Source organism: Etheostoma cragini, chromosome 22, assembly GCF_013103735.1.
Source record: "Etheostoma cragini isolate CJK2018 chromosome 22, CSU_Ecrag_1.0, whole genome shotgun sequence".
Lineage (NCBI taxonomy): Eukaryota > Metazoa > Chordata > Actinopteri > Perciformes > Percidae > Etheostoma > Etheostoma cragini.
The window spans coordinates 11,046,458-11,060,995 of record NC_048428.1 but is presented as its reverse complement, the minus strand read 5'-3'; the positions used below and the strand labels follow the sequence as shown (position 1 = coordinate 11,060,995).

Below are 14,538 nucleotides of genomic sequence, written 5' to 3'. Positions count from 1 at the left end.
TCCTTTATTAAATGATCGAAATATCGCTCACATATAAAGCACTATAAATGACACCCATCTGTTACAGTATGCAGGGTCAAATGAGCAATATGATTATGAGAGTGTGTTTTTTCACTGTATGAGACAGGAGTTACCTCTTTCCCCGAGGTGCAGAAGATGCTGAAATGTGTACACAACTCCATTCCTTTGACTGGTTGCACCTGGCACATCATGCCTTTAGGAGCAGGGTTGGTTTTTAAGAATAGCTGAGTCCGGCCCAGGAAACTATTAGGAGATTCTGAGTAAAACAGGCAACAATCACATTAAGATCAACATCCATCCCTTCTATTTTTATGAGAAAAATACAATGATGTTCTTATAAAAGACGTTATAAAAGACGTGATGTTGTCATAATGATTTTAAGTTTCCACTATAAGTGTAGTCCACACTCCAGAAAATGACATTACATCTGTTCTGGGTTCAAAACCCTTCCGCACCTGGATTATGACTAATTTAGGATTTCTATTTGACTGTACACAATCTGTTTTTCAAGTGTATGTTTGTTATTCCATCTATTCATTCTGCCATGATTCAGTGCTGATAACACATATGCAAACGTATCAGTTATGGTTGTAAAAAACTTACTGGCAGTGACCTCCAACATGTATCTGCTCCCAGCTCTCAGACTGAATGGGCGGAAACTGATTAAAGGGGAGGAAATACCTGAAAAAGAGTGAGAAAGATGACTGAAGGCTTGTGGATAGAGAGAGGAAATGTGTGTCTGTGTTTCCTGAATAATGTACCTGTATGAGTGTAGGCCTCAAAAAGGCCTCTGTCAATAGGGTCTCGAACTAAATCAAGCAGGATTGGCTCCTGGATTACAACAGATGGCCTGGAATGTATTAGATTACTCCCCTCATCTTCATATAATGCCGGATCAAACACGTAATCATCTCCTGGACTGAAGCTCTCACCATCCACACCTTGGGATATGCATGGCATTAAAACACAACCTCACACTCTAGTGACTACTAGAAATCACAGATATGTGCTGAACCTGTGGGTCTTCCTGCTGAAATCCCTGGGTCTCCTTCCTCTGCGCTCATCAAGGGAACATCATAATCTGAATCTGTCATAAAAATCCGCTTTAATGCACATTGTAATACTCACTGAGAACCATATTATTATGCAAAGTAGCAATACCACCTTGTCGAAATACTCTGCTACAAGTAAAAGTCCTGTATTCAAATTTCCCTCAAGTAAAAGTACAAATGTTAACGCAACAAAATATACTTATAGGAAAAAGAATAGGCTACTCGTATTATTGGATGATATCTTTATTATTGATGCATTTATGTGTACATCACTTTAATTATGGTAAATATGTGGCCAACTTCAGTTAGGCCTACTTTATATACTGATGCGTTGCTTTTGAATCAAATAAAATGAAAAACAAAATTAGATTTTTTCCATGTCATTTTTTTGTCTTACCTTGTCGACCTCCCATGCCATCATTCTCCACAGGAAAAGAAAACTCCCAGTCAGCAGAGGAGTCCGAATCTGTTGGGAATTCACTGATAACGTCTCTCTGGTCAAAGTGGTCTAAAAATATGGCGCCACTGTTGTCAAAGGCAAGTGGTGGGTATTCAGTGGAGGAGTACAAAGGCTTTGGAGGGTGAAACTCTCCCAGACGGGGATAAAAGGGCTCCTCTCCTGGACATAAAGAGGAAAAGCTGTTAAATAATTCATCATTTTTACTGTAACTACGACCTTTGTACAGTACTGCTCCTTGTTGATTTCCCCTATTGATATCCAAGTCTTTAAATGCGTTTAAGTTTTCTTTAAACAATGCGTTATTTAACATATTCACACATTTCTTCACAACATTTGATTCCCATTTACCTGCAGCATAAGATCATTTCCATTTTAAACAGTAAATGGTGGAAGCATTAGGCAGTATACACAGCTGCCCGGGCTTACCTGATCCTGCTGTTCCTTTGTTGGCAAGAAAAGAGATAGGTGAGGGCTTGACTTCTGTGTGAGGACAAAAAAAGGGAAGTCAAGTTTGTTGAAGTGGTTTTATTTTCTAAATCAGTATGCAGTGTTATGCCGTTCGTCTCCTCAAGATCTGTTTTTACAAAGACAACCACGTGGAAAGCACACAAGCGAGTCCCATTTAATTACACACCAGCCATAGTGGACCTCTTTCTGTTGTTTGACAATTTTCTTCCGCTGTCTGTCACGTCAACTCTATTTTTAGAGAAATTCTCAAATGGATAGAGAGAAGTAGAGATATTGGCCGCATGGTTGTATTGTGAAGCATCTGCAGCAGGATGTTGCAGGGTGGAAGTCACAGGGGTCTGAGGGGAAGAGGCAGGACTCTCCATGATGGTAGACGGCGCACTGAGATCCACTTTGTAACAAAACGGAACTATAATAGAAAAGAAGGATTCCCTTACAAATAAAATACAAATAATGGAAGCTTACTCTCCAAGTGCATTCATCCTTCTTTTCTTTTTTAAATTGATCTTTTTACCTTCTATGACAGGCTTGGACGAAGCATTGACCAAGTACAGACTCCAAGTGTACTGGATGTACTTTGGAGAAATATCACAGCCTTCACACAAGGCGCTGACAGAGAAAGACTGATCCCAGTTCAGCTGGTCTCCCTGGCACTGAGGGCAGTGAACTGACACCTTCCTGGATTGGAAACAATCCGATACAAGTAACAACAAGGTGTTTCAAAGTACACTACAATCTTTAAAGGTGGCAAATGTGGGTTTTAAATTCTATTCATCCAAATTCTATCTGCACTTTGATGTCCTGGGACAGAGAATTTGTGTGACTCTCACCCAATCACGTTTGATGTTAATGTAATGAAGGTCTCTGTTGAAGCCGAACGCTCACCGCTGTGGATGGTGAGCGTGAACTGGAACTGGTCGAAGGTGTGTTTTAGGAAACTAGCAGGAAATACGAGCACAGAGGATGAAGTAGGAACATCATGGTGGAAACAGGAGCTAGTGATGCGACTGACTGGTTTGCATGTCCAGCTGAAGCTGTGAAGAAATAAAAACAGGAACAATGTTCGGATTGAAGGCATATTTGAGTCAAATCTTTCCAAAATATAAATACCTTATGTAGTTTCATGCATGTATTACACTGTTGCTCTGTACCTGACTGGGTTCAGGGGGAAGTCTCGGTCATAAGACCTCTGCCCGTCCAGGGTTACCACGGTGGTGTTCCTGTTGGAAATGAAGATGTTGGTGCCGCTCAGGATGAAGGCCACAGGAGGGCTAGGAATCACTTGCACCCTCACACTGTAGTTACTGTACACCACACTGCCAATGACCTGAGCCTGCAGATATTAAGAGCCAAAACACTCACTTATGTATATTCAAGAGTGGGACATAGTCCTGGGACAACAGTCCTGGGTCCCGTCGGGCCATATGAGACAGTTGTCGTACTTGCCCTAGCTGTGGCAGTGTAGGTGTCATAGTGGAGGAGATGGCTGGGCAGTATCAGGCTCTGTCTATGTGTGTCTATAAAAGGCAAAGGGAAGACCCGTCCTGCAGAGTCAAACAAGGTCCAGGTGTAGTGAAGGCCTCCTGAAATGTCACAGTCAACTTCCGACTCAAAAGTTACCCCCAGACGGACAACCTCATATCTTCGCACCTTGAAAGGAGGAGAGGATAGACGATGAATAAGATGAAGGGGGAAATGTAGTTTGAGCTATACTTTAGTACACGCATGTTAATGTTGAGGCAACACAAGTACCTGAAGTTTGAGAGGCCCCATGTTTTTCACTGGTGGAGGCTGACAAGGCCAGTCCACAACAAAGATGTGAGCACTTAGAGAGGCAGAACTGACCAGGTTAGACACAGTTACTCCCACTCTGAACTCTCCTGTCCTGCAGAGAGTAAAAACACATCAACTCAATGTACACATGGAAAAATTAAGCACAGTTAACACATTTTTAGAAACCAGTCCTTTTAAGATTTACAGGTAAGTGAAAAATAAACAATAGACAGATGTCAACAAAATATGCATTCATTTGGAAATAACACTCCTTTGTTAATGTTAACATGAAGATTAAGGAAAGGAAGTTTAAGTTAGAATTAAAGTACAAAATTTGTTCATAAAAAATATTCAGAAACTATAGCTCAACCAATGTCAATATTGGTATTTGAGTTTAAAAATAAAATAATATATCAGCCAATACATTTGACCCTTAATCACTTGTTTACATCACATAACAGAAACATACACTTTCAATAAGGATTCTTCAAATTAGTATTATTGTGACCAAAATATTTACTGGATGAAACATTTTTTTTGTTTACTAATAAACTTCCTAGTCTATGTAATGAAAACACTGTTTTACATAACATTTCTTTAGTGTTTCTGTACTGGACTTATTTGTATCTAGCAACATATTCATTAAAACTGATATATTTCTGCAATATTTCTAGCTCTATAAGAATCATCTAATTCTGAATTAACCTGAGCTACCAAGCTCATTTAAAAAACAAACAATAGTGTTGGTGAAGCTCACCTGTGGAAGACGTGCTGCTCTGTGCCCTGTCCCAGCTTGGAGGATCCGTCTCCAAAGTTCCACAGGAAGGAGACGTCGGTCCCCACATTGACCCGGCAGCTCACCGTCACTGTTTGGTTCTGCAGGACAGAGGCCTGGTGGAGCAGCCTGTTGAGCTTCACTGCTCTCTGGACTACCAGCGGGAACACATCGGAGGTATGCGAGGTCTGGCCACTTAACACGACTACAACTACATCATACCTACACGGAAGAGAGGGGGTATGAGTGGTGCACAGTTTGGGTTTTAGTTTTATTGGTTTGCACTCATTTATCAAAATCAATACAACATAAATCACAACATATGGAACATGGAACAAGAAAGACCTGTGGGGGTCTTAAAGTAAAACCTCACTAGGTTATTAGATAGATTTACTATACAAAAAGGACATTAAATAATTGCACCAAAATGTGCTGTGTTGGTGAATAAAGGAATTAGGAAAAATATGTTCAGTTTAACAAATTAATTTGTGTGGAACCTGTTGACATACTTGAAATATGTTAAAGTAAATAGTAAAATTTATATTGGATAAAAACATTATGTTTTCATTAACCCTACTTAAATATATTATTTCAAGACTACAAAGAAGATATATGCTGAAGTGACATAAGTAAAATATGTAGCCTGTTCATATATTATTTAGGTTCATGTGACATACGTGACTGTATTTGGTAAAGCTTAAATGTATCTTGTTAATCTAAAGTTAAAAAAATGAATTGGCTGAATTATTAATCATTGTGTTACTGTAACATAAATTAATTAAATTAAATTACCTTAATATTTTTGTTTTAAACTAAGCTAATAAAAAAACGTGGAACCTGTTGACATAATAAATTTAACTAAAGTCAACGTTTCAATTTTTTGAGTGAACAGCTCTAACTCAATATGGCGAGAATAGAATAACAAAAATAATTTCAGGCTTAAACTCAATTTTGTACAAAAGTAAAGGTCAGTTCCTTCAAGACCACCAGAGGGAAGGGAATTGCAGGTATGCAGGAACAAAGGAGCTAGCAGGACTTTGTCTGTTTCTTTTTCCCCCTTGTCTCATACCTGCCAGGTTGGTTGTATCTTTTGGTGACGGTCTTTGAGGTGGTTCTGTCTGATTTCGAGTCTCCAAAGTGCCAGAGGAACTCCACAGGGCCTGGTACTTCAGCCACAGCCAGGAAAGTCACATCAGTATTTGTGGGATAAGCTTGCTTTGCTGCATAAATCCGCACTGTTAGTGGACAAAACAGACCTCACATTGTCATCATAAATATATTGGGCATATATACCACAAATTTTATGCTTCATGAACCTCTTAATGTGCATATAGTGTATTTGTCCTTAAAAATATTATTTTCAACACTGATTAAATCTAAAAATCTCATGCACTGAACATTTACAAGAAATGAAAGTCACACTTTGTTTTTTAAATGCTTAGTTAATGTTCAAATATTTTGTACTGCTCAGTATGTGTTATTAAATATCAGTTCCTCACCGTTTTCTGTCAGGTTGTGAACAGGACTTTGATTGGTGGGTGGTTGCCACGTTTGATTAACTCTAACGTGAGGTGTCTCCTTCCTGTTCCTCTCAACACAAACTCTCACACTTTTGTTCTGAGAAGATACTTGGTTCTCAGCTCGAAGCTCAACCACAACTGTCCCGGTGTGGTTGAAAAGCAAAACCGCCGTTGCCTCCTCTCCTGTAGTGTAGCTGCTGTTTCTGTATGCCAATGTTGCATTCACCAGCAGAGACACAGTCACATTTGACCCTGCTGTGACACTAAATAAAACAGAGTGTTTTTGATGTGTTGTGATCACACTTGGAATATTCAAAACCAACTTTCCAACCGGCTCTTGAACGAGGATGTGTGTGCAGAATGAGGCCCAGCTGATCGGGTTAAAGGCCCTAATTGTCACTGTATGACGGCCTGCTGTTGAAAAAGACACATTAACGTCCCACTGTTCAGTTGTCCTGTTTATCACAGTTACATTATCCAAACTGAAAGTCCAATTAACTCTCGACCCCATGCGGCTGGCAGGGCTGACAACCTCCAGGGTGAATTCTGCATGTGTTAAAACTGCTGTCTTCCAACTCCCAGCAGGCATCACGGCCCATATATGCTCGTACACCATCAAGGCTTGAGGCAGGACAGCGGAGAGCAGCACTGAGAAAGGGTCAGAGGTGGGGAGAAGAGACGCCGTGAGCCAATACTGTCCTGCAGCGGTGGGGAGGCGGCAGTGGAGCTGGAGGTGCAAATGGCAGCTGGAGCTGTTGGAGGCACGGAGGAGATGAAGAGGAACAAAGTGGTGCGGATCTGAGCTGTGATTGCCACCATGACAATAAATGTTATTGTGGTTTTGAATAAGACTCTTATCATAGCTGCTGTTGCCATGGTTGCTGTTGTTACAGTCGTGATTGTTGCTGTTTTCTGCGTGAGTCATTTTAATGCTGTCCCTGATGTTTTTATCGTCACTGCCAGACTCAGCGTTCAGTGTGAGGTTGAGGACAAGTAGGTGCTCCATGGTGGTGAACAGCAGCACATCCACAGACACCTCCTCTCCTGAAGTCAGCTGATTCCCCGATACACTCAGTCTGAGGTCAGAAACAGTGAGAGGCACGACCACCTGCAAGTACACACACACACACACACACACACACGTTGATATGAAGGAACAGTGTTAGCATTACATTTGTAGGCCCTTTTTAGTACTTTTTTGTGTTTGTTGTAATTATATGATGGACTCAGGGAAACTTGCTGACTTACAGTCCTTGTCCCATTTTTCTTCATTATTATATTAGATTATTTTTAAGAACCTAAACTGTCCAACTGAATTGTATGAGTAATTAGCAGGTCCACACAGAATTATAATGAAACAATGAAAAGAGCAAGAAATGTGGTGGTGCAATAAAAAAATAAATTTAAACTACTTGCAACTGAACATAGACTAAATGCACCCAAAAACACACAAATGTGCCATTAAAGGACAAGTCTTGTCAAATTTGATAATTCTCTTAATGTCATCAAGTCCTATTTAAAGACCAAAAACAACACGGAATTAATCCTACTAACAAGTACTGAATGACAAAGTTTGATTCATCTTATTCCTCTGTGCCATAGTTCTCCACTAATGTCCAAAAACCATTTCCCTACGGGACAATAAAGGTTTCATTGTTTTTCAGTTTATTTTGAGTCACTCCCACATACATCATCCGGCTATACTTTCATTTTTTTTCCCCAATTGCTAAAACCACAGTGGGCACAACTACAGCCTGCACAGCAGCAGTTCATGTGGACCAAACTCTAGTTTGTTTTTCTTTGCTTGGACAGTTTTTAAAACTCTACAGACTTATCCCATGACTTCAACCACAAGCTGGACAACACTGTGGATTTACAGCACTTTTATACACAGTTTATATGCCAACACACTGCTGTCACAACTGTTAACACATTTCACAAATTCAAAACAGGATAGATTTCAGTCTGGTGCCTATCAAACACTGCTGATTGACTTTCTTGTTTTAGACTTGTTAATGAACACATACTGTATATACAATATTTAGGAAAGGCTCATAAATCCTTTTTTGGAAATAAAGAAACACTGAATAAGAATAAAAGAGTAATACATTCTGTCATTTGAGAATAAACAGTGAACAGGTAAAAGAGCAACGATGCCAACATGTCCAGGTAAGATGTCTGCCGTCACATACACAGTTTTGAAAATGTGAAAAACACATCTTTTACTTTAGTAAAACTGCTAGTAAAACTGTTACTTTTTTTGCTCAAAGTAATGTGATGTTAGCAATGGCAACACCATAGTCTTTTGTATTTAGAGACAATGCCTGTTCATGGGAAGAGAAGACATCTAATTTGTTTAAAAAAGAAAAGAAAAAACTTGTGGACTATTTCGTATTATTTCGTACCTTTAGTATGTAACATTTCCAGTAATTACGTAAATTATTATGTATGTACATGTATTTGTATATATATACACATATATATATTTACTGTAGGTTAGCAAACTGTGGATTTTTATTCATTCTTGTTTACCTCAAAACTTGTATAAAATAAAAAAGGAAAGAAAATAATTTCACTCTTTTCTCATAGAAAATATTAATTAGTGTAAAGTCACTTAAATTGTGTTGCTTGGAATGAGTTTTGCAGGCAATGTAAACGGTTTGGCTCAGCTGACTGTTGGTCATGCAGACTGTTGATAGAGTTTTGCACATGTGGCTTCAGTTGTGACCGGTATCGTTCAGCCATCGAAAAAACTGTATTAACATTTGCTAAAAACTACAGTGCCCGGCTATTTGGGGAAATTCCTAGGTCTTTTTTAAAACTGAGTTTGTTTGTGAGTCATTTAAAAAAAGATTTACATCCTCAAGTGGAAACCAATAGGCTTGGTGCTTATAACCAAAGACAGGGTGTGAAAGCCAGAAAGTATTAAAGTGCTTATATTATAGTCATTTTCAGGTTCACAATTATGTTTTGTACCAGAATAGGCTTATGTGGTTTAATTTTCTGAAAACGCCATATTGTTGTTGAACTGCACATTGCTACAGCTCCTCTTTTCCCCCTGAAGTAAAGGCTGGACTGCAACAGAGTCGTTTAGAGCAATTTGTGAACAGTGTTTTCTATTGAGACAGTACGTCCCTTTGGGGTGGACTTTAAGGTTTTTCACTTTGTAAAGCTATAACGTGCACAAAATAAGATACACAACACATTAAAGGATAGGGGAAAAGCCAAAAAGCATAATATGAGCACTTTAAGAGACGGACTGACTGATTGTTAGTTTTGGTCTTTATAAAGACACATTTAAAATACCACCTTTATTGTTTAATCATTAATAAACATGAAGATGACATTTTTAGCGACAGAAAACGAGTACTCACAACATGTATAGTCTCCTGTGTCCATCCATAGGCGCTGGAGGCGTTCACTGACACCATGTAAACTCCCTCTGTTTCAAAGGTCCATTTCTGGAAGGTATTTAAAATTCATTTTTCATTTTTATTCAACAGATTAAAAATATGACAGTAAATTGCAAAAACATTTTTTACTTCAATACTTTTTTGACATTTTTATTCAAAGAAAAAAACTTTTTTATTTGTCATCTTGAATCACTCATGAATGCCTTTTTGGAGTATTACTATTACCTAAATAAAGGTTTATCAAAAGTAAATTCTTATATAAAGCACTAAATGGATCTGGATCCACCTCGCCAATATTACAGCATTTCTCTTTTTAAACTTATCAGTCCCTGCAGAATTCTGGAGTTCCACACATTGTTTAAATAAGGTTTGCAAATGAACTAAACAGTATAGCTCTCTATATGTAAACACATCAGATGCTCTGGTTCTTACAAGACAATTGAGCTATTGCACTTGCTTCTAACACATCCATGTGTGTTGTTATGGTGATCTAAGAAACGTGTGTTGTGTCATGGAGGAAGAGGCTAAAACAGTCAATAAAGGATTCACTAAAAAGTTGCTTAATATGTTATTGATGGGTTATGATGCTTTTTAAGGACTTTTCACTTGCTAGGTGTTAACACTTGACCCCTTATGAACAAGAAAGGTTAATAAAATAATTTAATGTGAGTACTTTTTTATTGTTGCATTTTATCAATTTTTATGTGTTGGAAAACCCTCGGTTGATATCACTTTTCCCCAAAATCACCCGGATTTCACAGCTTACTTGGATTGTTGTCCTGTAATGAGCTACCAGATGAGACACCTTCATAATTCTAATAAAATGCATATTGTAACAGATTTTATTCATTCAACAGTCCTGGTTGTTTAAAAAAACAAAGTTCAATCCCTCCCTATTTAGAGCTGCTACGGGACTTTGAGAGACAGATAATGTAAATAAGACACAAATGCAGTTTTTAGCTTGCTATTGAAAATTGTAAATCTTTTTGATATTCTTCTATTTATTGTGACGTAAAAACTGTTTTTAATTGTGATTGTAAGTTGTGCTACTTTCTCCGCTCTACTCACCACCGTGCTGTTCAGGCAGCCTGTGTTGGGAAAGCAAGTTGTCTTTACTCCCTCCATGAGTTTGTCTTTTTCCTTGGCAGTAAACCACCAAAAGAACTCTACTGCCAGACCATCACGCATGTATGCCTGCAGTGTGACAGGGTGGCCCAGGTACGCTGCCTCCACAGTCACACTGTTGGAGTGTGTCTGTGGGGAAGGGATGCAGGAGGGGACAGCCAGGGGGCCATGAAGCACAGAGAGCACCAAGCTGTGTGCAGGGGGCTGCAAGACGGAGAGGTGGAGGGTGGAGGAGAGAGTGGAGAGGGGGTTGGAGACACTGACGTCTAAACAAAAAATAAGGACAGATAGAGGGTGACATTAAAATATAACGTTTTTCATTAATTAAATCATTCACCATTTAACTACAGTGCATTTGTGAGCTCATGTTAACTTACTGAGTTCATATTTTCCTGGAGTTTCCAAAATCCAATCAGTTGACACAAGAAAGGATCCATCATCCAACACCTTGACATGATGTGAACTTTGACCTTTAGGGCTCATTTCCTGAAACTCGACATCAACGTAAGAGAGGTCCTGCCCTCCCAGACCCGGAATCCCTAAAATTCACCCAAAAAATGTCTAATTTAAAACAGTAAAATGAAAACACTAAAATGTCCCACAAATTTACATTTTTAAGACTTTAACAATAATCAAATATCCTAATATTTTTTCTCTAAACGTACATATATTGTATCACATTCGGAAAGAAATATTAGTTAGCACAACATAAACAGAATATGTTCATTATTCTAGAGTCAGATCTAGAGGTTATTCTTATTTTGTAAAGCACCATTGTTCATATTTACAATTATACAATTTTTTTAATATATAATATTTATAAATTAATTATGATTACTTTAAACCTCATTACTCGATACATTGCAAACAAACAATAATGCAAATGTGTGACACAACTTCACAGTTTGATTTTAGTCTGTATCCATGTCATGTATGTATGTATGTATTTATGCATGTATGTAAACACATTTTTGTTAGGTGGCTCTTACTTTTTTTGCAAATATGTCATTTATTTATAAAACATAATTGAACATTTAAAAGTTAAAATAAATAATAAAACACTAATAACTCAAATGCTGTCTTTCTAAAGTATGGTCTACAGTTGGAGCAACCCTGAGCAACCCTAGTTCTTACTCTATAATGAATTTAATAAAAGTGGTAATAATAATTTACATTGATAAAAATTAGGATTAAATTAATATAATTACAAATAGAATGCAGTTGTAAATAAAATAAATCGTCATATTATTCAATCAAAAAGCACAAAGTTATTTGTGTAAAACCACGAAGAACAGACAAAAGAGGAATGTACACGATTACAGACAGACAATGGAAACTATCAGAAAAAGAATTTCCACCAGAAGACACTACTCTTTAACACAAGAGTCAAGCTATCTGCAACTGGAAGTGTCATATTTCCAAGAACCTGTGTGGATTACAGAAGCAGCTGACCTGTGGGCTGGTTGGGACGTCCAGCCAGGTTTCCAGAAACTTCCACAACAAAAGTCTTCCCAGCCTGCACTCTGTCTGGAGACGTAGACAGACGGACGCTGTGCAGAAATGGCCCTTCAGTATTGTAGAGTGCCACACTTCCTTGTTCTCCTCCAACAGGCAAGAAGAAGACACTAGAATAGAAAAGAAAAGAAAAGAAAGGATTCACAGTAAAAGCAACCAGCACAGGTCCAACACAAAAAGCCACTTATGGATCAGGAAAACAGACATAAAGCAGCCAGGCAGCAGCAGTCTGTCTCACCTTTGTCTTTCTTCTGTGACGTCCTTTGTCCATCCAGTGGAAGATGTGTTGAAACACTCACCGGCCACCAAACCATGTTGCCAGTTGCCACAGTAACAAGCCTCTGAGGTCAGCGCTGCAACCTGGTACCTTCAACAACAAATACTGAAAGTTAATGTAACACGGTCTGATCACTACACATGCATCTAAACTCACAAATACAAAAGTCAACACTCATGTTAAGATGTTTGTGACACTTGTGTTCTACAAAGAGGTTGCCTAACTGCTGAAAATCCAAGTTGTGTTGCATTAACATTTGGTGCAAATCTTTGCAGCATGACATGTTCTTGCAGAAAACCACAAATATATTTCCAGCTTAATGTCTGAGTTATGCAATGTTCAGCCAAGATCTCTGACTGAGCCCAGAGATTAAAGCACACATTTTATAATAATGTTTAAGGCTTTTTGATTGAAAAAAGGTTTTAAACCCTTTGAGTTTATTTCTTAGATTTTTTGTCATAAGAAGAAAACAATCTAGGAAATTATGGTTTTGCATATCTATATATCTATATTATTATTTGTATACATACATATACACATATATATACACATGTTATCATCTTACATATTACAGAATGAGAGCATTAGTGTTTGAGTAATTTATGTATAAATAATGGGAGGTTAATTTAATGCAAGATCAAGCACTGGTCTCAATAGAAATGATAGAAAAAAAAATCATTACAAAATATTTTTTACACAAATACCTGCTCATACAAACTAGCGTTTAGCTGAAACGCAACTGACTCAACGTGCTCTTTTCCAGCTACCCCCGACTTACCCTTCACCCAGGCAGCGCACAGAGCAGGTCACCGGGTCAAGGCCACGGGCACCTTTGGGTGCAGAAAGTCTGCTACTGGCGTTGACGCAACCCACGAACCACGGTGAATTCTCGTGATCTGGTGGAGGAACTGCCAGAGGTGAGCAAGGAAAAAACGGATGCAATGAAATGAGCGTGTAGACAAAAGCAAGGAACATGTCTGATCCGTGAGATCTCCGGACACAGGCCGCGGCACGAGCTCAGTGGAGCAGCTGGATGGACATACTGACGTCTGATGAGGAGGACGCACACGTTTCAGACTGAGGAGAGGTGAGGGGTGCAAAGCAGGTGCAGTGACACCACGGACTCTGTGCTTGCCAAGGTGTGTGTGAGAACAGAGATGGACTGTATGTAAATGAAGGAACCACAACGGGTCAGACAGGGGAGGAAGTTGGGATCAAAAAGAGAAACGACCTTCAAATTCCAGGCTAGTTAATATTCAATACAAATATCCTGGTCCAGAAATAAGCAGCATATACGCTATCACTTATTTGTGACGGTTATAATTAAATGTTAGTGCGTAAGTGCTCCTGTATTTTGTCTGGGTTATTGCCACATGATGTGTACGAATTTAAATAAAAGGTGCATCTAACCTTTAAACATGATTCCTTCAAACTTAATATCACTTGTTTCAATGCCAAGTGTTGTCTTTTACGCTCTTGAGAAAATCAAATGTCACCAGTCAATCACAAAAAGTTGAACGGGCTACCAGTTTACTTTTTTATTTTTTCCCGGAGTTAGGGCCTTATTCATGTGTTTTCCATATAAAATAAAGCAACTTACGGAAGCCTGTGTTGCTGTCTGAAACACTGCAAAAATGATGAAGCCTAATGTGGCAAAGAACAGCTCAACACTAGAAAACTGTAGTCTAAAAGATGAACGTTTTGTTTCTGTTATGTTTGTACTAGCCTGTATTGCCTGTCCCTTGCAGCTTGCACTTTTAATCCAAAGAAATGTGAAATCATTCAGTCTGTTGTTATTAGATCGTTTCATAGAGTTAAATTGAACTAGCCCACAGTGACATCTGCACGCGCCTACATGCCTACATAGATTTACATTCTTTATCATAAGAAGGAGAAGAATTATTTCTTTACAGACACATTTGGGAGCCCAAAGCTGCGTCGAGCCACGAAGCCCATTTGAAGCGGGTTGGACCTCTTGAGGACCACAGACCGATCTCTTTTCTTTCATCAACATCAGAAACAGCATCCGGAATCTTAAAAAAAGTAGATCCAAAAGTAAAATCTATGTTTTAATAGCCTATATCAACAGAAACGTGGTGCCACAGCCATGGATCAGCCATTTTCTCACTATAAAAAGCA

The 14,538-nt window shown here is 38.6% G+C and overlaps 1 protein-coding gene across 1 annotated transcript in view; it reads right to left on the bottom strand.

Moving 5' to 3' along the window:
- Positions 1 to 13,819, bottom strand: part of LOC117938267 (polycystic kidney disease 1 like 1) — a 33,835-nt gene extending 20,016 nt beyond the window's left edge. The window contains exons 1-22 of the mRNA XM_034862790.1: positions 13,810 to 13,819; positions 13,178 to 13,307; positions 12,361 to 12,489; positions 12,060 to 12,232; positions 10,985 to 11,146; positions 10,551 to 10,873; positions 9,444 to 9,530; positions 6,049 to 7,177; positions 5,619 to 5,784; positions 4,532 to 4,771; positions 3,754 to 3,886; positions 3,448 to 3,651; positions 3,153 to 3,334; positions 2,832 to 3,035; positions 2,516 to 2,679; positions 2,168 to 2,410; positions 1,960 to 2,013; positions 1,471 to 1,692; positions 1,037 to 1,108; positions 783 to 962; positions 625 to 702; positions 135 to 277 (exon numbers count right to left, since the gene is read on the bottom strand). Of these exons, the coding sequence (XP_034718681.1) occupies positions 135 to 277; positions 625 to 702; positions 783 to 962; positions 1,037 to 1,108; positions 1,471 to 1,692; positions 1,960 to 2,013; positions 2,168 to 2,410; positions 2,516 to 2,679; positions 2,832 to 3,035; positions 3,153 to 3,334; positions 3,448 to 3,651; positions 3,754 to 3,886; positions 4,532 to 4,771; positions 5,619 to 5,784; positions 6,049 to 7,177; positions 9,444 to 9,530; positions 10,551 to 10,873; positions 10,985 to 11,146; positions 12,060 to 12,232; positions 12,361 to 12,489; positions 13,178 to 13,307; positions 13,810 to 13,819 (4,428 nt within the window). The remainder of the gene's footprint in view (positions 1 to 134; positions 278 to 624; positions 703 to 782; positions 963 to 1,036; positions 1,109 to 1,470; positions 1,693 to 1,959; positions 2,014 to 2,167; positions 2,411 to 2,515; positions 2,680 to 2,831; positions 3,036 to 3,152; positions 3,335 to 3,447; positions 3,652 to 3,753; positions 3,887 to 4,531; positions 4,772 to 5,618; positions 5,785 to 6,048; positions 7,178 to 9,443; positions 9,531 to 10,550; positions 10,874 to 10,984; positions 11,147 to 12,059; positions 12,233 to 12,360; positions 12,490 to 13,177; positions 13,308 to 13,809) is intronic.
- Positions 13,820 to 14,538: the final 719 nt, after the last annotated feature.